A 26,807-nucleotide genomic window follows, 5' to 3' on the forward strand; every position below is an offset into this window, starting at 1 on the left:
TTTTACTGTCATCATTCATATAAACAGTCGATTGACGCTTTTAACTGTTGTTTTTATACTAGCTTTTGATATCGATGTATATTCATTTAAAGAAAAGGAAGTTCTTTCTTTGACAGGAGTGGTACTAAATTTGGAGCAGGATCTACTTACGCTTCTGGAGCACATAGATCATCCTGGAATTTTTTGTGCGGTTCGTGTTGCTCCGTTTAAGTTTTCTATCCTGCATTTTGTATTTTTTTGCATACTGTTATATTAATATTTTAGTCTTTTCTGTTTTTTGCAATTGCTTTGTCATTTTATTTTCGACTTGTAAGTTTAAATGTCCCTTGAGTTTCTTTCAGCTCTCTTTTACGTACACAATTTGTAAAGAATAGCTTGCAGGTCTAACATATGATAAACAAGAATGTGTCCAAAGTACACGGATGCCCCACTCGCACTATCATTTTCCATGCTCAATGGACCGTGAAATTGGGTAAAAATCTAATTTGGCATTAGAAAATTAGAAAGATCATGCCATAGGGATCCCGGAACATGTGTACTAAGTTTCAAGTTGGTTGAACTTCAACTTCATCAAAAACTACCTTGACCAAAAACTTTAACCTGAAACTTGCACTTTCATTTTCTATGTTCAGTGGACCGTGAAATAGGACTCAAAAGTCTAATTTAGCTTTAAAAAATAGAAAGATCATATATCATAAGCAACAAGTGTACTAATTAAATTAAGTTTCAAGTTGATTGGACTTTAGCTTCATCAAAAACTACCTTGACCATAAACTTTAACCTGAAGCGGGACAGATGGACAGAACGGACGCACGGAAGGACGCATGGACGGACGAACGACCAGACGGACGCACAGACTAGAAAACATAATGCCCTTCTACTATCGTAGGTGGGGCATAAAAAATCCCACAACATATACCAATATTTTAGCACACTTGTCTACTAATTTTCACGGGCACTTTCAACCAAATATATTATCTGTATGCGCGTATTATGTTAAACTTATATCTTGTAATGAAACCTATGTCTAAGTAATGATTATTTTCAACAGAACAATGTATTCTTCCAGACATGTTTGATTTAATCAGGAACATATTAATATAGATATACTGTTCCCAGATTTAATGCATTACTTTAAGCTCTTTTTTAAGAAGCAGTTATGTTAGCATGTTTAGCTATATATTTCTTTGTCCTTGATTCATTTTCTGTAATAAACTTTTCAATTAATGTTTGTCACCGATTTATTTTTACTATTTATTCTTTTTTCTTTAAAGATAATTTGATTGTTATTCATTATCTAAACAATGTTAAATTTCAGTATTCTTTATATTTTTAGCACCTCACTACAAGGATTCATGACAAGGATTTCTTAATATAATTTATCGTTGTGTCCATGTGTCCGGCTACAAAATGCAAGTCAACTTGACCTATATTTTGCCACTAATGATCACAAATGGGATTTCTTACTAAACACATCCATGCTCACTTTTTTCTATATTTTTGGCTTTTACTTTTTTTTTACTTTTTTTCAGTCTCTATCCTGCACTTTTTTCTTTTTGTCCCCTTTAAAAAATAATCTATTTCTGGTCCTAAAATGTTGGTCCTGTAACGTTACGAAGAAAGTCCGAAAACGTAGGTACGAGTCCATTTGATACTAATTATTTGGTACGAGCTTGTATATTGCATTGTTGATTTTCATTGGATAAAGTTTTCGCGGAATATTTATTTACAAATGTCTAGTTTCACTTTGTATTTTGAACCAAGTTATGGATGTTCATCACACTGGTAATGGAAAAATTCTACACATCATTCAGAAGGAAAAACACAAAAGCAACTCAAAGTTTACACTGCATGAAAAAGCATATGAGTGTGGAACATATTCTTTTACAAACAAAGGAGAAGTGGAATTTTCTTGTTCTAATTCGTGTGGTATTTCCTTTACATCATGTTTAGAAATATTGACAGACACTGTAATACCTCTGTTACTGATTGAAAAGTCAAGTGGTAAAGCGTTTGACTATTATTTTCTAGGATATTCGTTCACGAACTCAAAATTTATTCCTCTTAGAAAACTTCAGCTGAGACAACAAATCTATGATTTCCAAACAGTAGATGGACCTACAGTAATCTGGAATGCGGAAGGCTTAAATATTGGTATACAGTCAAAACAAAGCCCAAGTTGTTTATTAGAACATGAGATTGAACCAGAGTTGGGGGAAACCCATTTATTGTCGGTAAAATATTGCATAGAACATTATTTGATAATTGGGACAAGCACAAAGAAATCTAACAGCTCAACACACTTATTTTGCCTTATTTTCTCTCCCTCACAGGCTGACAGTTCCTTGCCAAAAACAACAAACATTGAAATTTCACAGGTTTTACCGTCTTTATACACAAACATTTGCAAGGTTCTTATTCAAGATTGTGTGATCAGTTGTTTAGAAGATAAATTTGAAATTGAATGTACTGCATATGCTGTGACTGATGATGGCTATATCTTAAAATTCACTAATGGAAGGCTCTTGTTTGCTGTACCAACACATATTCAGTGCACTTTTGATCTTAGACTTGACCTTATTGAGTGTGTTCCACTGCAGAGATGCTACTTGAGTCTTTTCACAAATGAAACTATAACTATCATTTGTATTGGTGATGAAAAGGTAAATTGTATTTATAGAAAGTTCAATAATTTTAGGTTAGAAAAACCATAGAAATCTAAAAATTTTGATGATCAGGCCAAGCAAATATATATACACATGTTTTCCCTAACATGCTGAAAAAAAAGTGGGTAGGTAGGTAGACAATAACATTTTATTTTACAAATATTTTTATGCGGGTCGTCTGACTTTAAAAGTGATAGTTTTTAGCTGTTTGTCTGCTACAAACATGACAAATGTAGTTTCAAAATGACATAAAAAATGTTAGGGTAGCCTGGTAGGCACTAACCATTAGGGAAGGAAGGCAGGGTTGGTGGAAAAACATGTATATTTTTGGCCTCATGTTTTATGACTCTCTTATAGCCTTACCGGACGCAATTACGACTGGACACAATTACGAACGATTTTTAATGTTTGCCCCCTTATATTATATTTATGCATGATAATTAATAAATGTTTCTATTAATTAAAAACCCACTACATTACTTGTGTTTTCACGAAAAAAAAGTTCATGCTCACTTGGTTAATGTTGCAGACGACGAAAAATTAAGTTTCGTAAATGTCAAAATAATGACTCCCTCTCTTGGAAATTACATGAATAAAGCACACAAGCTAGTGCAAATTGCCTTCTTTTGTCATTATATAGATAGAAAAATATCTCCTCAATCTGTTCATATGTGTGATACCCTTTATCTTGCCGAAAAAAATCCAAAAATGAACGTTTTCTCAGACTCGGGTGACCCTGAGCATTGTCAGAAGAAAATAGTATTTTTATTGAAAAGTCCCGAGAACTCCGAAAGTAAAGGTTAAATATAAATTAAAATCATAGGTTCACTAACTAAAAAGAGAATTCAGTGCTTCTTAGACGAAAGAACTTGCATAAAAACAAAAAATCCGAATTATTTCCTTTTCAAAGAATTTTTTTTGTCACTAATTTCGTCTCCAACTACTGCTCAAGAATTTGAAGAAAATACCATATTACACTTCTTATTTTCTTAGGAAAAGTGTTTTAGATAAGATTAATGTATGTTTCATAAATTTAGATCGTTGTCATTGATTTTTTCTGCCAGATATATAAATATAGTGCCGTTCGTAATTGCGTCCATATTGGGCTTGCTAGACCCATAAAACCAGGTCATGAAAATCTTACCAAAGTATCCCAACGTAAATAGAAAATTATGTGTGTTATGATTCAAAATGAAAAGCATTCATACATCTTTAATTCTATGGTACAAACAATTCAAGAATAGCAAAATGAATAGTATTCTACAAAGAAAAAAAATAATTAAAGTTCAAAAATCGTTCGTAATTGTGTCCAGTGAGGCTAATTTAATATCTATGATAATGAAGTATTGATTTCTTGCCTGTTTAGTTCATATACATATATTTAAACAAGTCAGCATCTTATACCACGTACTCAAACATATATGTATGTTTAGACTTTTATATGTTAAAAATTTTAATTTTTGTTTCTGTAGATCTGGATAAATTTTCATTTGTTTTTTTGTAATTAAGTTAACCTTGTACATGTACATGTTCAAGTATTTTCTATTGTGTCTACTATACAAACATGTCAAAAGAATTCTCTGTTATTTGGTCGAGGGAAATCAACGGTAATATAATGTACATATAAATAAAAGTATTATTTTTATAGACTTCATAAACTGAGAAATAGTTTTACAAAGTGTATAAAAGTAAGGCCAACCTTAAAAATATGTTTGTTTGCAGTTTTCCGACTGTACCTTCAGACTAAAGGGTCGGTAGGTAGGGAAAATATTTTTTTTTATCAGCCAAAATACAGTTTAAACAAGCAGTTACACTAAACCAAGTTTCTTGTGAAGAAAAAAAAAACAATTTAAAACAACAAACACTTGACATGCTGAAAACCAACATCAAATGAACAGGCATTTTCAGATAAAAAAAACTTTTTAACCAAAACTGAAACTAACATAGTGTCATTATCCAATTTATGACATAAAATATGGTATAATTATTAAATACTGGAACACTTATAAACAAGGAATGAACTGTTTTAAAGAAATATATTCAGACATGTATGCTTCTCGACTAGAATGTTTTCATGAGTAGAGTATTTTCATCAGAAAAATGTAGATATTTAAGATTTATAAGACAATATATTAAAGAGTGTATTTTTAATAAAAAAAAAATAACCATTGAATCTTCCTCAATTGAAAAAAAGGCAACTTGAAAAAAAAGTATTAAGACATTCGACTGTTTTCATATTTCTAACAATATTTAATTATATGTGATAAGGTTATATTTTTGCCAGGCTTTAAAGAAAACCAAAGAAATCTAAAGTTTGGGGTGAAATCCATAGCACCCCATTAAAATTAAATGGTCTGTACTGAAATGTTTTTAATGCATAAAGAAAATTGGCAGCATAGCTCCTAAGGACATGTTTTAATTGAATTCACACAGGCCACAGAGTTTGGGTATATTTAATATTGTAAGAAAGAGAATAGTTGCAATGAGTGGAGCAGCCCCCTTATCCTAAAGGAGCATGCTCATTGCAATCGAAGATAGATTTAATATAGAGAGAGTATATTTATTTTTCAAGCTAACCATTCATTTTCTCTACATCTTTGTGTAGTTAGGGTTGCTTCTTATTGATTTGGCATGATCTATATCCATTAACATTTCAAATGAGCCCTTCCTCCGTACAGGCGTGTTTACAGATATCCATGAAGATGTAAGTCACGGAGGAGTGGTTTCATCTTTGTCGTCTTCACAACGATTTGTAGAAAATATGCCATACTTCAAGCTGCTGTCAAATTATTTAACCACTGAAATTGGTTCCATAAAGTCAGGCTCCACAGATTCTGTACCCGATTTGTTTGAGACAGAATGGTTATCGTGTCAGTTCACACTTCACTGGCCAACATTACAAGAAAGGAGACTCAAAAGCAGATTAAATATGTTCCATAGAATAACAAACAACAAAATTGCCATACCACATACTGACATATTAATTAAAAGCCAATCAAACACCAGGTCTAGCCACGAACAAACATACCGACAAATTTGATGCAGCAAAGACGGTTACAAATTTTCATTTTTCTGCCAAACTATAAAAGACTGGAACTAATTACCTGAACCAATAGCCTGCAGCACCACTACTGAGTGCTTGAAGGAGAAACTCACTAGAGAGATGCTCCTTGACACTTACAAACACACATAGTTTAATATGTATCTTGTTTTTATCTTATACCAAAAATTAAAAATAAAAATTGAAAAATATTACTTACATATACATGTATTTGTATTATATAAAAATTGAAAAATTATTAAGAAACCAAAAATATATATTTTTAATCATTAACAATATTGTTAAACCAGGCATGCGCCGGAAAGTAATCATCAACCAGTTGATGTTTTTCTGTATATAAAGAAGAAGAAGTTATGAATATCCGCTGCATCATCGTCAATGATATCATCACACATCATTACATGTGCCTGAATCTGTATAAACAGTTTACTAATAAACAGTTTAATGATAAACTTTTTTGTTTGTTATTTGTCTTAAAATTGACACGAGATGACAGTGTAATGTACTCCTCCGTGACTTCATGGATACCTGTAAACAATTTCCATGTGCTTTATCATTAAATGGTCACATGAACGCTTGATGGGAAGCTAAGAAAAACCGAACTTGAAATGCGTAATTGACCCAGACTTTAAATCATTTTTGGAAAGGACCCAAAGTTCCGGATCGCGTCAATAGAAGTATTAAAAAAAAATTCTTCAAATTTAAGGCAATAAAATTTTCACAGTCGGGAGGATTTTCAAGGGTTGGTCAGTAAACTGCAAACAAACAATATTTTAATTTAAGCCTAAATTCTTCAGATTTATGTTCATGATATATTGTCTCATGAAAAAAATCAGTAAACATGTCAGTACAATCTTTCCTGAAATATTTAAATAATCAGTGATTTGAGTCATTTAAACATGCATAGCATGTTGTATAAAAATTGACAAAAAATAAAGGGTAAAAGCATTGCTATCTTGTGATTTGTAATAATTCCAGATCAAATAGATATAGGAAAATGTGGAGTGAGTGCCAATGAGACAACTCCCAATCCAAGTCACAAATTTTAAAAGTAAATCATTAAAGGTCAAGGTACAGTATTCAACATGGAGCCTAGGCTCACACCGAACAGCAAGCTACATGTATAAAGGGCCCTAAAAATTACTAGTGCAAAAACAATCAAACGGGAAAACCGACGGTCTAATCTACACAAAAAAGCAGAAACAAGAAACACTTATGAACCTCATAAACATGATAAATAGAAGCCAACTACTGAACATCAGATTCCTGACTTAGGACAGGTGCAAATAATTGCAGTGGGATTAAACATTTAAATGGTACCAAACCTTCTACCTTTTCTTAAACAATAATATAACATAATAACATAAAAAGACAAATGTTCATTTTCAGATCACTCATACATGGTCAAATGTTAAACAGGTCCTGTGTGATGATTTTGTTAAAAATGGAGGGCAGCAGTTACTGATTTTAGAGAAGGAGTTTGATGGGGAAAAGGGATTCATTTTGACAGATTTTGATATTGTCCATGAAGATACATGTACAACAGCAGAACTTGTAGAAAATGGAAAAAAGACAGAAGAGGAAAAGTCCAGCACTTCAACAGCATTATTTGCATTACAGTCAAGACTAAGGGTAAACAAATGTTGATCTCAAACATGAGGGGGGATAGGAGGGGTCCTGATCCCCAAATCCCGGACTTAAAAAAACGAAATCCTGAGGTCCCGAATTTAAATAAAGTAAATCCCGAAATCCGAAAAAAAGAATTCCTGGATCACTAAAGGGCCAATCCCGAAATCCTGAGCTTAAAAAGACCCTATCCCGGAGTCCCGATAAAGGTCCTATCCCCCTCAAACATTATGGTCACTAACCTGGGTTATGAACAGATTTAAGATAATTATTTTTGATATTAATTTTATTGATATCATAGGCGGATCCAAGGGGGGGGGGGGCCTGGGGGGCCCGGGCCCCCCTTTTCGTGGGAAAAATTTGGTTGATTATATAGGGAATAACTGAAGCATGACTGGAGCGGGCCCCCCCCTTATGAAAAGTTCTGGATCCGCCACTGGATATATTGGCTACTAAGAAACCTAGCTGAACTGCAATGAGAATGTTTTTTGTCTCAACAAGTCAGCTTTTGACATATGTATTAAATATGTTTGCTTTGAAGTAAGAGACTCAAACATCTCATCATATTACTCACTAGAAGATAGTGTGAGATAACATAATATAAAAATACACATTAGATGAAAAAATTAAGCCTTGTTGAATAAGCAAAACCATCCAATTTTATCAAAATCATATGAAATATTTATTTTTTGTTCATGAAGTTTTTGTAAATATTGATGAGAGAAGCCTGATCAGTTCTAAGTCTTAATTTTAAACATTAACATGCCTTCTAAGTTTGAAGAATGTATCATTTGATCTGTTATGCCAGTATTTACTAAGCAGGTCTGCATAAACAAGAATGTCTGTCTGTCTCTCTGTCTGTCCCTCCTTGCAGCTCTTACAGGTACAATGTATGTTAGATTTGTGTAAAACTTCTACTTTAGGTTAATATCCACAATTACTAGGACAAGTTCTATGATGAAATTCTGAAATATTGCCTTGTAAACGCTCTCACAGGTATAATTCCGTCCAGATTATTTTTAGCTCACATGACCTGAAAGGTCAAGTGAGCTTTTCTCATCACTTGGCGTCCGGCGTCCTGCGTCCGTCGTCCATAAACTTTTACAAAAATCTTCTCCTCTGAAACTACTGGGCCAAATTTAACCAAAGTTGGCCGCAATCATCCTTAAGGTATCTAGTTTTAAAAATGTGTCCGATGACCTGGCCATCAAACCAAGATGGCCGCCATGGCTAAAAATAGAACACAGTGGTAAAATGTATATTTTGGCTTATATCTTTAAAACCAAAGCATTTAGAGCAAATCTGACATGGGGTAAAATTGTTGATCAGGTCAACATTTATCTACTCTGAAATTTCAGACGAATCGGACAACCTGTTGTTGGGTTGCTGTCCCTTAATTGGAAATTTTAACCCCTTAAGGAGTTATTGCCCTTTATAGTAAATTTTAACAACTTTTTCGTCATTTTTTGTACAAAAATCTTCTTCTCTGAAACTACTGGGCCAAATTTAAACTAACTTGGCCACAATCATAATTGTGGTATATAGTTTAAAAATGTGTCCAATGACCCCACCTACCAAAACAAAATGGCCGACATGGCTAAAATTAGACCATAGTGGTGAAATGCAGTTTTTGCTTTATATCTTTGAAACTAAGACATTTAGGGCAAATCTTTCAAGATTTAAATGTTCCTCAGGATAAGATCTATCCCCTCACAAATTTTCAGATGAATCCTACAACCCGTTGTTGGGTTGCTGCCCTAAAATTGGTAATTTTAAGGAAATTTTGCAGTTTTTGGTTACTATCTTGAATTCTATTAAAGATAAACTGTAAACAGCAACAATGTTCAGCAAAGTAAGATCTACAAATAAGTCAACATGACCAAAATTGTCAGAGAACCCCTTAAGGAGTTATTGTCCTTTATATAGGTCAATATTGAACAACTTTTCATCATTTTTGTAACTTGTACAAAAATCTTCTTTTCTAAAACTATGAGCCAAATTTAACCAAACTTGGCCACAATCATTACTAGGGTATCTTTTTAAAAAAAGCGTCTAATGACCCGCCTACCAACCAAGGTGGCCGACATCAGTAAATACAGTAACAGGTGAGCGACACAGGCTCTTGAGAGCCTCTAGTTTTATAATACTTGTTCTATAGGTTAACATCAGTATTATCTCGGACAAGTTTTATAATGGTGGCTGATCTACTTTTTTCATGAGTTATGTCATGTATGTACTGGAAAATATTAAATTAATGTAAAATGGCCTCATTAAGGCAACAAAAAAAGTGTTTTATTTAGTTATTGCCCTTGTACCTTGGGTAGATAAAATATGCATATTAATGGTAATGCAGGGAACATTGGAACTTTATTCTTTTATTTATTCATGTTATTATAACAAGCTATTTAAAAGACTAATTTAAACTGCTTGTATATAAGTAACGGAATAAAAAAGCAGGGTCTGTGTCCTTGTTTTCAGGATGTAAGCCATTGAAAATGTTTCATACAACAATGTACCTTTTTTCTTTTAAAAAATATGAAACATATTATGGATTTTAAAGTTGTTTTTTTGTGACTTTTAAAAATGTATATAGAAAAATTGACATAAAAGTTTGGGTTAGCATTGGTTAGTGGCAAATTTCTAATGGCATTAAATATAAAAAACCAGAGAATTCCAAATTGCGGACAAAAATTCTAAAACATGAGGTACGAACATCCATAAGTAAAAACTTTCAGTAGAATTATCCTCAAATAGAAGACATGATAGAGAAATCAATTATTATAAACATATACTAGTTTCATAAGGCCACACTAAAAAATATTTTGGTTTGTCCAAACCTTACCCAAAGGCAGAGACAGTTGGAAGGGTAGGCAGTTTCTATTTTTACAGCAAAGAGAAATTGAAGTGTCAGATGTTTTTAGTCTTCATGCCTATCTGATTGAAAAAAAACTTTTTCACATCAGGAAAATAAAAGATTTTGAGTAGGTAGCTATTTTCTTGGTTTAGGGTTAGGGCAAACAAACACCTTTTTTATGGCCTTTTTTACCACATTATTGACCGTCAGTATTGCAGTATTTGTAGTTTAATTAACATATTTAATGTTACAGAATGAAGTTGTATCATTGAATGAGCTCCAGTCTGAGATTGACGAAAGAAGAACACACATCACAGAGTTATGGAAGAGTACAGAATTACTGAACCAGGGAAAAACATCTGCTTCTACAAATGTAATTATTGTTTTAGATTGTTTTTAAAAAAAACTCCTTGAACAGCAGTTCATTTGCGATTGACTTTGATCAATTGTTTGGTTGCTTCAGTATTCAACATGACAGTGTTAGAGGCATTTGGTCTGAGTACACAGTTATTTCGTAGCGCATTTCTTTTAGACAATAAGTAAAAATTTAAAAAGTCCCACCTGCAATTTCTCAATAATATATTTACAGTGTGTTGTACTTGTTTTGGGACAAATTATGTCAAAATTATAGAAAACTTCATTGGCTCTAACTCAAAATATGTACAATTTCATGTTAAGGGAGTCTTAAAATCTTTTGACAGCTTCTGAAGAGCTAATTTTTAACCTTTTTCAGCTGGACCAAATCACTACTTTACTTTAAAGTTCATGACCCAAATCTTTTTACAGTGCACATGTCATTTTACCTTCTTGCTATTTGAGGCATAAAACATGGAGAAATAAATTTTAAAGGGGTATATAAAAAAAATTGGCAAGTAACACACTGTCCACACTAAAGACTATATATATATTTGTGAACAACGAAAAGGATGATAACTGTGTACCTGGACCTTATATATCTTCATTACTTTGAAAAATTACCCTACAAAAGCTTGTTTATGATCATAAGATATTTTACTTACAATTATAACAATGTATAAATGCATTAATTTAGTTTTTTCTGCTAGGAAACAATACATTCACTCTGTAGTTAAAGTTTTTAAAATTTTAATAACTTCTTAAAATATTCTTGATTTGTACCAAACTTGGACAGAAGCTTGTTTATGATCAAAAGCTAGTATCTAGAAGGAAATTTGGTTAAAATTTTGTACCTGTTTATCTGTATTTTACTTATAAATGGACTTTTTCTTCCATTTAACATTACATGCAGTCTGCAGTTAAAGATTAAAACATTTATTAGATTCATAAACTATCCTGGATTTTTACCAAATTTGGACAGAAGCTAATTTTCTTACAATTGAAAGATAGTATCAAAAGGAATATTTTTATTAATGTTTTTCCTCATTTGTGTTGAGCCTGCAATTAACAGCAAAAGTAGGAGAGACACTGGGTTCTGTGGAACCCTTGCATTTTTTTTTCATTTTTATCTACTCCACCAAGTTCATTGTCCTTGAATTATGAAAAAAAAATATATGAATGTTCTGGAATAAAGAATGGAAACAAGGGAATGTGTCATTAACAACCTGACCAACGAGCAGAAAGCAGAAGGAAACAATAGTAATTAGACACCACATTTAACTCTGAAACGCACAAATTGAACCAAATTTAAAGATACACAGCATATACTCTGGGTAGGGATTCCTGACTTTCTGACAAATTTGGCCAATGTAAAATAAACACAGCAAAACACACAATAAAATTCAACAGAATTTACCTCAAATTATATGCATTATTTATCATGTTTGCTATAACAGATCGTCTGTTGTCTTTGTGTTCTAAGAATAAAAAATCTTAAAAAAAACCAAAGGAGATGAATACATGTATATATAAGATAAAAGAAACAATAAAAATGGCAAAGCTGTTATTCCACAATTATATTTTCAGCAGTATAATCGGAAATATGTATAGAAGTCTAGAAAAGTTGTGAATTGATATACAGTGACTATCAAAAAGACTGCCACCAACACCAAATCCTACAAAAAGAAAAAAACTTAAAGATTAAAATTAGACAAGGTTATTTTTATTTCAGACATCAATGTTGATCAGTTTGATTGGAACCGAGAATGGTTCTGAAATTTTTACACAACCAAAGAAGGAAGACAGCTCAGCAATCCTTAAAGTACCTGCTGTATGGAAGAGAGTGGTGCAGAATACTCTAGTTATAGGTGCTGAGGTCGTCAACTCATCAAACAGGTCGGTTCAATATTATTTTGTAAAATGTTTGCAAGTGGTTATTTTTCTTCTTTTCTTAATTTGGAGAAAAGAAAAATGGAAAAGAAAACTCAAAACAAAATAAAATCTTGGGAACATGTAATTCAATATAGGTTTAGTGGTTATTGTTTGTTGCTGTATTAAATATTTGTTTACCGTTCATTGTTTTGAACATAAATAAGGTTGTTTGAACTGTTTTACATAAAAATTTGTCATTTCAGAACTTTTTTTTTAGTTGACTATGTGGTATGCTCTTACATTGTTGAAGGCTCTACAGATTCCAAAAGTTGTTAATTTTTATGTCATTTTGTTCTCTTGTAAAGAGTTTTCTCATTAGCAATCATACCACATCTTCATTTTGTTATTGCCATGATTTGCCCTGTAAATTGGAAATTTGTAGGAATAATATCTGACTTAGCTTTGGTATGAATAGGAAAAATCCAAGAGTAAAATAAGTGTTTGACAGAGGATTTACTTTTATGTTCTTAATTCACGATGTTCAAACGAACATAACATATTTATGTGCTAAATTGCTCTATTTTTTTTGTACAACTCTGCTCCTAATTTCTGTTCTAAACTAACTCATATTGTATATATGTATATAAATAAGACAAGAATAGTTCTGATACTAACAGGCACGGTGACCATTTCGACGTACAAAGAAAGCAGAAAGTGAAAATGTTATAAACCTAAATTCTTAGAAACTGATTATCGTTTTTCTAAACTATCTGATACGTAACCATCTTTAGCTAAATCAGATTTCCATCTTCCATGTATTTTAAACAGTCTATCTGTTATATCATATTTAACGGCCGCTGTGGCACCGCCTGCTCTGAAACTGTGTAAACCAAATTTGTTCACATTTAAACCAATTTGTGATAAGGCCTCTTTGACTAACTCTCTTGCTCGAGTGTACGAAATTTTTACATTTTTACTTCTCAATATAAAAGAATTAGTTTTCTTTAAAAAAGACAATGCACGAAATATAAAGAATTCTGAATTATTCTCAATCTTAGCTAAAACTAGATAACTTTGCAAAAGCTTTACAGGACAGTAGGAACTATCTAATCTAGAAATAACGACATTATTACCATGTCTATAACAGTCTATTTTGCTCTTAGGAATAAAGATATTGACATGCGAAGTATGAAAAACTATGTCTTTAGCTGTGATGTTGCATAACTCGTTGAAACGCAAAAATCCTGTATACATTAACGAACACATTAACAATAAACGCACTTCTTTTAGTGAGTTACGATCTTGGTATTTATCAAACAGTTTAATCATTGAATTTTTACGGACGAGATAGTATTCTTTTAGCACCTTCTAGTATACTCTTGACTAGTTCAGATTCCCTTGGATCAGTTACGCCAGCAATACGATGAGCCCATTTTATGCTATTAAATGCTGTATCTACTGAACTAAAACCTTCGGATGACTCAATCAAATGTTGCAAGTATAAACCCACATAAAGTTTATTACACGGAAGTACTGAAGTTATCTCTTTGTATTTTTGTGTCCACTTTAAAAAACGTTTGAAACCTCCAATATATTTTGTAACAGTCGTCTTGGCCCTCGAATCTAAGACAGTTGCATTTAGATTTGAGTAAAGTAATCTGAGTTCTGTGTGCTTAACCGAACTTAACTGTAACCAGAATCCAGTCGAAAAAATGTTCTAAAAATAGATATACAGTAATTATAATCTTTTTGTAAAAAGATAAAAATTCTATTACATACATAACATATTTACCTGAATCAATGCATATCAATCAGGTCCAGTGACCATACAGTATACTTAAAAGATTTAGTCCAGTGACCAAAGAGCATAACGTCCAGTGACTTCCAACATTACATCAATATTCATATAGTAAAAACAATTCTGTAAATAAAAAACTTAATATTAACAACATGAAGCGTCTAACAAAACAGCTAATACAGTTCCTTTGAAATCTCCTCTCACAAAAATAGAGTTCAAATTATTTCCAGATTCGAAAATTCTCTCTGGTTCGTTGAACTGAAGCACATCATTTGTGTACTTTCTATATTTTAGACCAGTGTCAAAAATCAACGGCCAAAATGGCGATGAAGGCCAATTCGGAACTATCAAAGTTCCTTTAGCTTTGCATTTTACTATATGATTTATAACCCTGCTAACCTCGGTTACTGGAGGTACTAGCCAGTTATTCTCACCGGACCAGTCGCACGTGAAAGCGTCGACGCATAAAGAACCTGGGTTCCAGTATAAGGAATTAAACTTTTGTAATTTCGTATTTTCAAAGCTAGCAAACCTATCCACTGAAAATGGACCCCATAAATCATTCAAGAATGTGAAAAATTCATCTAAAATACGCCAGTCGTCAATATCGACAATTCTACTTAGCATGTCTGCTTGTTCATTCTGTTCCCTTGGAATCCAGTTAACAAAAATAGTAATATCATTTTTGCGACAACAATCGTATATTGATAAAGCTAAAGACTGTAATTCTGGTACTTTACTACCCTTGTGAACTATTGTTACAGCGTTTTGATTATCTGTATAAAACGATACCGTGCAATGTTTAAGCAAACGTGCAAAACTTAGTATAGACAACTCTATTGCTTTGACTTCCCTCCAAGTGGAGCTCTTCAATTTCTCATCATCCGACCAAGATTTATGCATAATCTGTTTTAGATTATCAATATATCCAGCAGCCCCTGTATTGCTTGCATCTGTAAATATGTAAAATTCAGAATCCAGTCCTAACAATGAAACTGGTTCTAATTCAAAAATGTTATCTCTCCAAAATATCAGATCTCTGATACAAGCGTTACAATGATTTATATTAATTGATTGGTTCCAATCTTGTCTTAAATTTATAACTTCAAACAAACCTCTCGACATGATCTGAGTAATGTGGCCTAAAGCAGGCGTAAAAGAAATGATTTTACCAGCTACTTTTGCTAACAATCTTACTTTCACTTTGCAGGAACTGTTAAGTATAATATTAACTAATTCAATTAAATCATTCTTTTTTCTATCTGGTATATTGAGTTTACATAAATCTAAATTCCATATAAAACCTAACCACTCTAATTTTTGTGTTGGTGTCCAGTGACATTTATCTCTGTTTGGTTCAAACCCCGATGCTATAAGATCTGACTTTACTAAATCAGAATGCATTTTACATGTGTTTTCATTATCGGCTAAACCGAACTCTTCATCTAAATAAACAACAACTTTGATTCCTTTCTTTCGCCAATGTTTTACTAAAGGTCTAACTACTTTAGTAAAGATATATCCGCTAGATTTCAATCCAAAAGGAAGTACAGTAAAAACAAAAAACTTTGTTACACCTCCTAATTTCCAGGAGAAACCTAAATATTTCTGATGCTCGTTAAAAATATCAATATGATGATATCCTGATTTCTTATCAAAAACGAATCCGAAACAGTTAGAAGATAAATAACGTTTAACTACTTTCCAATCTTCAAATTTAATCTTGCTATCGACTACCTGTTTGTTTACGTGTCGTAAATCTAAAATTAACCTGTGTTTATTTTTCGCAGTCGAGACGGTCAAAGGATTAACCACATGCGGTCTTCTCAATACCTCACGTATCAAGCCCCCTTTCATTAAATCTAAAATAGCTTTTGAGACAAATTCGCTGTTATCAAATGCTGATTTGTTATTTCTTAAGAATATTTCTTCGGGCTCATTTAGCAAGAGAATTTTGTAACCATCTGTAATAACATTCAAAATGAAATCTGAAGCATTAATTTGTTTCGAAAAGTTAATAGATTTTTTCAAACGACCTTTAACATAAATATCAGAATTACAATTTTCATATTCATAAAATGTTTCTACAATATCATAATCTTGTACCTTGAAAATGTCACTGTTATGGTCTTTAAGAACAAGAACCTCTGGGAGGTCCTGTCCTTGCCTTTCCCTTCCTGCAGTCTCTTGCCCAGTGCCCTTGCATGCCGCAGTTGTAGCAGACGTCTGAGGTCTTGAAGCTATTTTGGTTGCCGAAACTTTGGCCGCTTGGGGCCAAGCCCCCTCGAAAGGGCTGGAGGCGAAATGTAGCATCAGAACCACCTGTACCATTATGTGACATTTGAGCTGTTGAACCAGATGCTTCTGCCGGACGCTTTCTACTACTGCGTTTATCTGTTTTCTCTGCTTTGATCTTTTTGACTGCCCTGTTATCTGCTGCGCGTATTCTTTTCTCGTCCTCCGAGTCACTGGCCACTTCATCTGAAAGGTATTCGTTCACCGTTCTCCAACCGCCCTCGGACTTATCCGCAATTCTAATTAATTTATTTCTCTTCTTGAGCTGAATAGACGAATCTTCTAAAACCCTAACTGCCTTTTTATGTCTATTCTTCTCAATATAACCAATTGCAGTTGATACTGTCTTGAATATCAGAGTTAAGCTCAAATTGTAACTGATTCCCCTTAAATTTAAAAGTATTCTCTGCCTTCTTTGCTCTCTTTACTAATGTCTCTGTAGTATCTGAGAAATTCTTCTCTATGCCGGAAAGTTTATTATTGAAATAAGTGGTCATCAAAGAAAACAAATCTGCATTTGAAACTTCAGGTGCCCTATCTTGCTCTGAATTACCTTTTCTCTTAGTTGGTTCAGCAGCCGAACGTAAGGCTTCAATTGACTTGTCAGGAGACTTGGTTAATTCTCTATCGTCGAGGTCTAGATCTGAATCGGACATCTTGAAAAATTGTCTGCAAGTCGAGTTGTCACCGCCCAGCCTTCGATAAACTTGAAAACCCGTTTTCAATCTATTATACACCTTACTAATTTGCATAACTAGTTTATTCTATTGTTAAACAATAGACTAAAATAGATCCGAAAATTCGTACGCATACCGCACATAAATTTATTACCTTTTTTCCTTTGGAAAGAAGTCATCCAAACTTCTGTGATGTTATTGAAGCATTAAAAAAACTTAAATGGCACTGAGAGTAAAAGCTAAAAGAGATTAAGAAATCATCTGAAATTTCATTGAACTGCATATTAAAATATCATAAAATGTGTTGTAAACAAAATAAGATGTTTTTAGCTCAAGTGGAGGCATTGAATGTTACCTTTGATCGTCCTTCCATCCGTCTGTTTAATTTTTATTACCTCACCCTGACTTCAATGAACTTAAGTTTTTCTCATCCAAATTACATGAAACTCATTCACAATGATAAGAACAAAAACTCACAGACAGAATTCAGTTTTGCCAGTGAGTAACCAAAACTAGCAGACGGAAATTAAAATTTGGACTGTGAGTCAAGTAATGTTCCAGAGTTATGCCCCTTTATAACATGGAAAATACATTCTTTTAAGTTTTTATACTTAAACGTAAGTTTTTGTTTTTCAAATTTTATGAAACTCATACACTATGCTAAGAACCAAAACATCCAGACATAGTTTGAATTTGAGTTGTGAATCTATTCTAGAGTTATGCCTCTTACTAACTTTGAAAATTGCAAAGCTTTAGGAGGCATTTGCGTCCTCAGTCACATTCTCCTTTTATATATATAACAAATAAATTAATTTTTAAACTCCAATAAACAATGACTTCGTGAACTTAAAAGTCTTATAATTTATAATGTCTACATGTCAGTTATTATATTTTAGTGATTTTGCCTATGTTGCCATGACTATGGTGCAGCCAGAATGTAATAACAGTCAAGTATTGACCTTTACCTCAGAATGTTATGACCTTGGGAAGACATCAAGAGATTATTCATATCATAATGTATCAAAAAGAAGAAGAGTTTCAGCTGCATCCCTTTCTAATTTCAATGGCACAGAATGTTTTCAGGTTAAATCCGGCCAGTCAGTCACTATTCTGTGCAAAACTAGTATACCAAGTTTTAGAATAATGAGTGATGTAAAGTATGAAATGTTTATCAATGTGACTGACAGCATCAGCCATGAAGAACATAGAAATAAGAAAGTAGTTTATGCAGGGGAGGTAACTCTATCATCCTTAGACATATTACAAGGAAAACATACAGTTTCAGCAAAGAAAATTTTTCATCAGGATAATCCAGGAACAGAACCTTTTACAGGTAATGTCATATTAATGAATTATGGGATTTAATGAAAAAGGTGTTTTATTGTTAGGATTTACTATAACATTGGAAGAATGCATGATGTACATTTAAATTTTCAATTGTTAGTCGCATTTGAACAATGCTGGAGACCAAAGGTAATGCCTACCCTTGTTTAAACAAAGCATAGATCATGATATGCAAATGTTATTTATTAGTCCCCTACCAAAAAAGTCAAAGGGGACTTTTAGGGTTGCACTACGTCTGTCCTTCCATCAGTCAGGCAAATGAGTTTTCCGCACTTTTTATTTCATGCTTTATGATATTGATTTGATATTTGGTGTAATGTTTTTTCATGACAAGTCAGATCATGTTCAAATTTTGTTTCCAGTCTAATGATTTTGTTTAGAGTTCTGGTCCTTGGATTTAGAAAATTCACTCAAACAATCGAATTTCTACATTTTTTTCCGTCATGATTAAATATATTGACTTTATATTTGTTATATAATTTACACCGTGACAAGTTGTAGACCAAGTTAGCATTTTGTTCCAGTACAATTTATTTTTAACTGTACGGGGACTATGTATTGCCAAGAAATACTCACAAAATGCTTGTTTAATTTATATTTTACTTAGCAGAGATCCAGAGAAACATACTTGCCTTGAATTCTGTCCAAGTTTGTACACCTCTTGGTGTAAGATCAACAAGATTTCCCTTGTCTCAGCTGCAATCAAGGCTACGGAAAAGGGCTGGTTTAGTCTTACTGGAAAAATATGAATGTATGGTATTTGATAATATTCAGCCATTGGAAGGTGTACGATTATATATTGATGAGTATGGTGATGAGAAGGAGCTAAAGTTAACTGTATATACCAGGTAGGAAGATGTGACTACATCACATTTGAATATACCTTTCAAATTTTATTTAATATCAGTAGCTGAAGATTGTACTTTTAACCAATTACCTTCATAGGATTTAACAATTTTATGTGGTCTTTGATGATTTCCTGATATTTTATTTGCACCAAATTCTACGTCTTAACTATTACAGACAGGTAATGCATATTTAATCTTAACTTTAGAAGAGGTGCTGAAATCTTTTGTGTATTGTTTATATAAATTGATATGAGCCCCTATACATTTTAAAAAAAATCAAATTTTACTTTCCCGTGTTTTAATGGTGTTTTATTCTTTAAAAAAGAGGAATCATCAAGTCTTTGATAATTTCTTAAAAATGTTTTGATCAGTTTGTTGGAACTTCGATGTATTATTTTTATCTAAATTTATGCCTCTTTTAGATTTTTGTTAAATGTCCTAGTCATGGGATTTTATACATAAAAACAAAAAGGAATTTCCTAGTTTTTTGGATAATGACTCAAAACTGTTTCAACCAGTTTTCATAAAACTTTGATGACTGGTTTATATTTTTTTTTATTATCACTTTTATTATTTTTATACGACCGCAAAAACTTTAATTTTTTGGTCGTATATTGCTATCACGTTGGCTTCGTCTTCTGCATCGTCATCGTCGTCGTCTTCCGAATACTTTTAGTTTTCGCACTCTAACTTTAGTAAAAGTGAATAGAAATCAATGAAATTTTAACACAAGGTTTATGACCACAAAAGGAAGGTTGGGATTGATTTTGGGAGTTTTGGTCCCAACATTTTAGGAATTAGGGGCCAAAAAGGGCCCAAATAAGCATTTTCTTGGTTTTCGCACTATAACTTTAGTAAAAGTGAATAGAAATCTATGAAATTTTGACACAAGGTTTATGACCACAAAAGGAAGGTTGGGATTGATTTTGGGAGTTTTGGTTCCAACAGTTTAGGAATAAAGGGCCAAAAAAGGGCCCAAATAAGCATTATTCTTGGTTTTTGCACCATAACTTTAGTATAAGTAAATAGAAATCTATGAAATTTAAACACAAGGTTTATGACCATAAAAGGAAGGTTGGGTTTGATTTTGGGAGTTTTGGTCCTAACAGTTTAGGAATAAGGGGCCCAAAGGGTCCAAAATTGAACTTTCTGTGATTTCATCAAAAATTGAATAATTGGGGTTCTTTGATATGCCGAATCTAACTATGTATGTAGATTCTTAATTTTTGGTCCCGTTTTCAAATTGGTCTACATTAAGGTCCAAAGGGTCCAAAATTAAACTTAGTTTGATTTTAACAAAAATTAAATCCTTGGGGTTCTTTGATATGCTGAATCTAAAAATGTACTTAGATTTTTAATTATTGGCCTAGTTTTCAAGTTAGTCCAAATTGGGGTCCAAAATTAAACTTTGTTTGTTTTCATCAAAAATTGAATAATTGGGGTTCTTTGATATGCCAAATCTAACTGTGTATGTAGATTCTTAATTTTTGGTCCAGTTTTCAAATTGGTCTACATTAAGGTCCAAAGGGTCCAAAATTAAACTAAGTTTGATTTTAACAAAAATTAAATTCTTGGGCTTATTTGATATGCTTTATCTAAATATGTACTTTGATTTTTGATTATGGGCCCAGTTTTCAAGTTGGTCCAAATCAGGATTCCATATCAAGTATTGTACAATAGCAAGAAATTTTCAATTGCACAGTATTGCACAATAGCAAGAAATATCTAATTGCACAATATTGTGCAATAGCAATTAATTTTCAATTGGAGTTATCTTTCTTTGTATAGAATAGTAGTTGATAATATATGTTGGAAATTTGCCAAACATGACTATGATGTCATTTTCTATTTTTATTTGCCAATAACTTTATGTAAATAACTTCATTGGAAATTTGCCAATATAAAATGTTGCTGATGAAGTTTTTTTTCCTTATCTTATCTAAAATGTTTTTAGATAAAGTATGTTGGACATTTGCCAGACATGACTATGATGTCATTTTCTATTTTTATTTGCCAATAACTTTATGTAAAAAACTTCATTGGAAATTTGCCAATATAAAATGTTGCTGATGAAGTTTTTTTTATTGTTTTATACAATAAACAATGTATATTCACTTTTACTACCAACCAATCTTTACCATTCAGTGATAACAAACACTTTATTTTACATTTTAATATTTTATGATGTATTTAAAAGAGTAGCTATTGTTGCAAACTCCATTAGAAATTTGAATTAATATCAGTTTTTGAAAAAGGGAAGCGGGGATGTGAAAAAAAAGGGGGGGGGGTTAAATTTTTCTCATTTCAGATTTCATAAATAAAAAGAAAATTTCTTCAAACATTTTTTTGAGAGGATTAATATTCAACAGCATAGTGAATTGCTCAAAGGCAAAAAAAAACCTTTTAAGTTCATTAGACCACATTCATTCTGTGTCAGAAAACTATGCTGTGTCAACTATTTAATTTTAGATTTAAAAAGTTTGAAGAAGAAATCTTTAATTGATTTGTAAAATCTTGACATTTGTTTTGTGTAAAAAAAACACCATGTAATGTCAAAAATTTGATCACAATCCAAATTCAGAGCTGTATCACGCTTGAATGTTTTGTCCATACTTGCCCCAACTGTTCAGGGTTCGACCTCTGCGGTCGTATAAAGCTGCGCCCTGTGGAGCACCTGGTCTGATATGATATTGAGGAGTAATAGAACTTTATTCTTTAAAAAAGAGACTGGTGTATTAAGCACTCATGGCACAGCAATTTGTTACATATGTTTTTATTTTTTACGCAATAATGTACTTTTATATAATAAGTTTAAAATTCTTGTGGTTTATAGGACTACTCACAAAAGTATTTACAGATAGACTTTGTCAGTTATTTCATCTTATTATCTTCTTATGTAGTAGCATGAAAAAGACCTAATCAATCATATGTCTATAGGATATGGGTTTTTCTCATTATTGAAGATTATACAGTGGCTTTAATTGCTTGTATTTTAAGTCCTGTGGATAGTTGTCTCATTGGTAATCATACCACATCTCTTCATTTTGATATTGATTTTATGATATCCAATTTTTCTCACCAAAAACTCATATTTGAGGTAAAAAATACATGTAGCTGTGGCTTACCGGTAGACAGATATAACACTTTATTTTAAACATTCCAATTCTGATAAAATTGAGAATGGAATTTGAAATCAGGAATATGTCAAAGAGACAACATTGAACCTGTCCAAAGAGCAGAAATCTAGCTGAAGGCCATCAATGCTTCTACAACACAGCAAAAAATTCCAGCACCCAGAGGTGGGCATCAGCTGGCCCCTAAATAAAATGTGTACTGGCTCAATAAAAATTAGCGTCATACTAAACTCCAAACATATAAATGATCTAAAATTAAAAAAAACATACAAGACTAACAAAGGCTAGAGGCATGACTTGGGACAGACACAAAAATGTGGCGGTGGTAAATATATTTTTTTGAGATTTCAAGCTCCACCTAGCCAAGGTAGAAAAAAGAAACACACAGTAATACACTCAGTAAAACTGAGTTTAACTAGTTTATTTTAGTTCATCAATATAAGTATTAAGTTACACAACTGTTTTTATTTTAAAATATGTGATGTCATGTTATAGGTCATAGTTTATATCATTAGTGATAAATCCTGATGTGCTTTTAATGAGAGAGAAAAAACTGAACATAACATATTATGCCATCAGCTTCAATTATTTGCTTAAATTTCCTGTCTCCTTGTGACAACAATACATTTTCTACACACATGGTCCTCTGACCTTATTCTTTTGCCATAAAACATTTTTCTCTTTGTTGATTAGATCACACTAACTTTACATTAATCACAGGAAAAACAGTACAAAAATGTAACTTAATATTGACTTATATGTTAGAAACAACAACACAGTAAATTAATAGCACCACATGAGTTACCAAGATAGACGAGATTGGTCTGTATTTGTGGTTATTTTGGATCTTATTTAATATGTTTAATCAACCACATATTAATTAACTTTTTGTTGTTTGCATCATGATTGGTGAGCATAGCTGTTAATTGGCTGTTAATATATTTTTTTTTAATCACTTATTTTACTTGGTCTAGGACATATTTCAACATTAAGTATATGGTAACATTTTACTGATGGTTGCCATTATCAAAAATTGGCCTCACAGACTATAGTCATATATAAACTAATGTGAAAAAAAACCCATCACATATTCTAGGTACATGAGGTAAGAACAATTCAGAGTTGCCACATTGTATAGACATTGTCTGTCTGTTGTTCAAGGTTATGTTGACCTCTCGATACATTTTAGTTATTTGAATATGTCATTGAAATGTTGTCTCTGACATTTACCCACGTCTTGTTTTACTCATAGTTTTCAATTTGCTGTTTGAAAATTTTTAAACACGTGTGAAAATTGATCCTTCTGTTGAGCTTGCTCAGTTACTTTTGTTTAAAACTTGAGCACACCAGACTTGTCATTCATCCTATTGGCAGTTTCTCTTGTATACACATTCTATAATTATCTCAGTTTCTGTCCTTTCTCAACATGATTAGTTAATTTCATATCTTTTGTTGTACATTTTAGTCACCTGTAAATTATCGTGTCAAGTCTTTTTTCTAAATAAATAGTGAGATTTAAATTGATTTTAATAGCCTTAAATGAAGCTGTGTATTTGTTCCGGAGGTTTAAAGAAATATTTTATATACTTGCTATTTATATTACATTTAATGATCATTGTTGTCGTCTATTTACAGTTAAAGACCTATTGATTCACCAATGTGGTCACTGGCGGCCTCATTCAGTCGTCAAATCATATCCTTTCAGTTTTGTATTTAAAGAAGATTAGAAAATGTCAAGATATTTAAAATTAATTTAGGGCTTCTTTAAATATCATGTTTTAACAACATTTAAAGCTAATAGTGATATTTGAAACTATGTTAGGAATTTTTATACTTATGTTGGTTAAACCGCATGCTACAGGCCATAAAAGATTAACATTTAGGAATCTCTTCAGTAAATGTAGTATACAATCAGCTTTGTTCCTGTAAAAGCTTAGGTCATGATGGTTGCCTTACATTGTAGAATGTTCAACAAAAAAATCAGGACAAATTTGTGTTACCTGATATAATGAATGATCAGTTATAAATGTGGTCAGGTAGTATAGGGCCGATATGTTATTTAATTGGCAATTTTTCTAAAAGCCTTCACATATTGAGCTGTGCCATTTGTACATCTTGTTTTATGAAATGTTAAAGTTTGATAATTAGACTTGCTTTGGAATGCAATTAAGTTGAAGATGTTATTTGTTTATTTGTTATCCTCTGTCATTGTATATCAAGTATTATATGTGCTGTTATATTCTCTTAAAAATCTTCCTGATTCAAGTTAATATTTCATTCTTGGTGCAATTGGACTGGACCATCTAACTACTTATATAGATTATACAGATTAAATCAACTCAATCTGGAAAGAAGCTTCTGGCATTTGGACCTTCATTTTTACTTTGATCCGAATATGTTATGTGGTTTCTATCTGCATCTTTTAATATAATTAGTGTTGTAATCTTTGAGGTCTTCTTTCAATCTTAAACTTTTATTCTGTTTTAGCTGTGAAGATCAACTGTACTTGTTACTCCATCATTTATATTCATTGCTTCCTGATGATGTTTTAATTATACCAGCCAATCAACTCCAACATGACATCACCCAATTACTGAACAGCTTACAAGAGGAAATAAATGAAACATGTTCAGAAATCAGTAAAGTTTATCAACTTAGCCAACAAACTGAAGATGTAGAGATGACAGAAGAACATGACAGTAAAGGAAAACTTCTTTTTGAAAATGTTCGCCAAAACTTTGCACAAAGAAAACTTTTAGCTCAGAGCAAGTCTAAGCTAGCTTTAAGTGGGGATCAATTCAGGACATTATGTGAAAAGATTGAGCAAAATCAGAGAAAAACTGATATTAATTTAATCAAATTAGCAACGAAATGATAATAATATATTTAATAAATTTTTATTACATTGATTAGAAGTTACTTAATCATTCTACTATTCTAATTAATTTGTTTTTGTCAAAACAGTTAGACTTAGGAGTTTCTGTTGGAAGGGTCAACAATGTATTTAGTTATGACTTATAATAATGTCAGTGTAATGAGAACCATTTGTCGTAGGTCAACTGTATATGTAGTATGTAGTACACATCTCATATAAATGGAAATAATATAATTTGGTCCCACCCCTTCAGTCATGGTCTTTTGACTTTGAAACTATTGTATAGTTTACATGTTATAGACTAGTTTGTTATTGGGTCTGTTAAGATTAACCCTAAATGGTAATACATGAGCATTTTAAGTTTGAAATGTTTGCATAGTTTACATCAACAAAATAAGTCCATTGTGTTTTGGGTACAGCAGTATTAAGCCTTGGCATATTGAATTCAACAGAGATTGTTTGGCCTTGCAATTTCAGTCATTGACGATTGACTGAATGTTTTGCATAATAGTAGTTTACCTATTAAAGAATTACCATGGTTGTATTTCAACCTTTGCTTTATAGCATCAGATCACATGAAAGGATAACCGTCTCTGGGTCAAAATTTTATGTAATTTCATTGTGGGATTTTTATGAATAATAATCTACATTTGACATCATTGTATTAAAACGGGAGCATGTGGTGTTTTTAAGTGACCTATGCTACAATTGGTCATTCCTAGGAATAAAAGTGTCTGTGGGATGTATGCCTTTGAGACAGAAATCAACAACACAGAATAAAATGCAAAATTTGGACATTTTGAGGTCAACATACAGTTTTCAAGAATATTAAATGGAAGTAACCAAGATTCATCCTTTGTACATGTTTTATTATGATGTCGTTGAACTAAATAAACTCATCATAGATATCAAGATTTTAGACATTTTGTATTTAGACCAGACGCGCGTTTCGTCTACAAAAGACTCATTGGTGATGCTCGAATCCAAAAAAGTTTAAAGGGCCAAATAAAGTACGAAGTTGAAGAGCATTGAGGACCAAAATTCCTTAAAGGGAAACTTCGCAAAAAAATCAAAAATTGATATTATGTTCATTCTGTATAAAAATGCTCAAATTCATGAATATTAAAGTTTTATTCTGCTAGATAAGAGATCACCATCGATTTTAAATTTAGAGTATCAATTCTCTCCAGTCGGCCATTTTGTTACCTTCTCCGATTTGCACCAAGATATGTCTAAGGACCAAAACTATAGTAACCCGATGTAGTCGTAATTGCGTGTCGATATCTTGTCAATCGTACGGTTGTTTTATTCGACTATAACTAAGTTGATACGGAAGATTTTCTTATCTTTTTTTTGATAAACATGATCTGTTATTTTTAACAACAATGATAATATTGGAATTA

General features: G+C 32.1%; 1 protein-coding gene across 2 annotated transcripts; it reads left to right on the plus strand.

Moving 5' to 3' along the window:
* The first annotated feature begins 1,336 nt into the window (after positions 1–1,336).
* LOC139485416 (Fanconi anemia group B protein-like) lies at positions 1,337–25,438 on the plus strand. 2 transcript variants are annotated; one of them, XM_071269888.1, is made up of 7 exons: positions 1,337–2,663; positions 7,117–7,359; positions 10,461–10,580; positions 12,294–12,457; positions 18,100–18,536; positions 19,158–19,395; positions 25,017–25,438. In XM_071269888.1, the coding sequence occupies exons 1-7, from the start codon at positions 1,767–1,769 to the stop codon at positions 25,402–25,404; spliced, it is 2,487 nt and encodes an 828-aa protein (XP_071125989.1). In that variant the 5' UTR covers positions 1,337–1,766; the 3' UTR covers positions 25,405–25,438. The 2 variants fall into 2 exon arrangements, with proteins under 2 accessions (XP_071125989.1, XP_071125988.1); XM_071269887.1 differs by having other exon boundaries at positions 1,698–2,663; positions 19,155–19,395.
* Positions 25,439–26,807: the final 1,369 nt, after the last annotated feature.

The sequence above is a fragment of the Mytilus edulis genome, chromosome 8 (genome assembly GCF_963676685.1).
Source record: "Mytilus edulis chromosome 8, xbMytEdul2.2, whole genome shotgun sequence".
Classification (NCBI taxonomy): Eukaryota; Metazoa; Mollusca; class Bivalvia; order Mytilida; family Mytilidae; genus Mytilus; species Mytilus edulis.

Bases quoted from the DNA above. Each gene is read 5' to 3' on its own strand.
- LOC139485416 (XM_071269887.1), top strand. From the start codon at position 1,767: ATGGATGTTCATCACACTGGTAATGGAAAAATTCTACACATCATTCAG. The intron at 7,360-10,460 runs GTAAACAAATGT...TTAATGTTACAG, and splicing joins CATTACAGTCAAGACTAAGG to AATGAAGTTGTATCATTGAA. The intron at 19,396-25,016 runs GTAGGAAGATGT...ATTCTGTTTTAG, and splicing joins AAGTTAACTGTATATACCAG to CTGTGAAGATCAACTGTACT.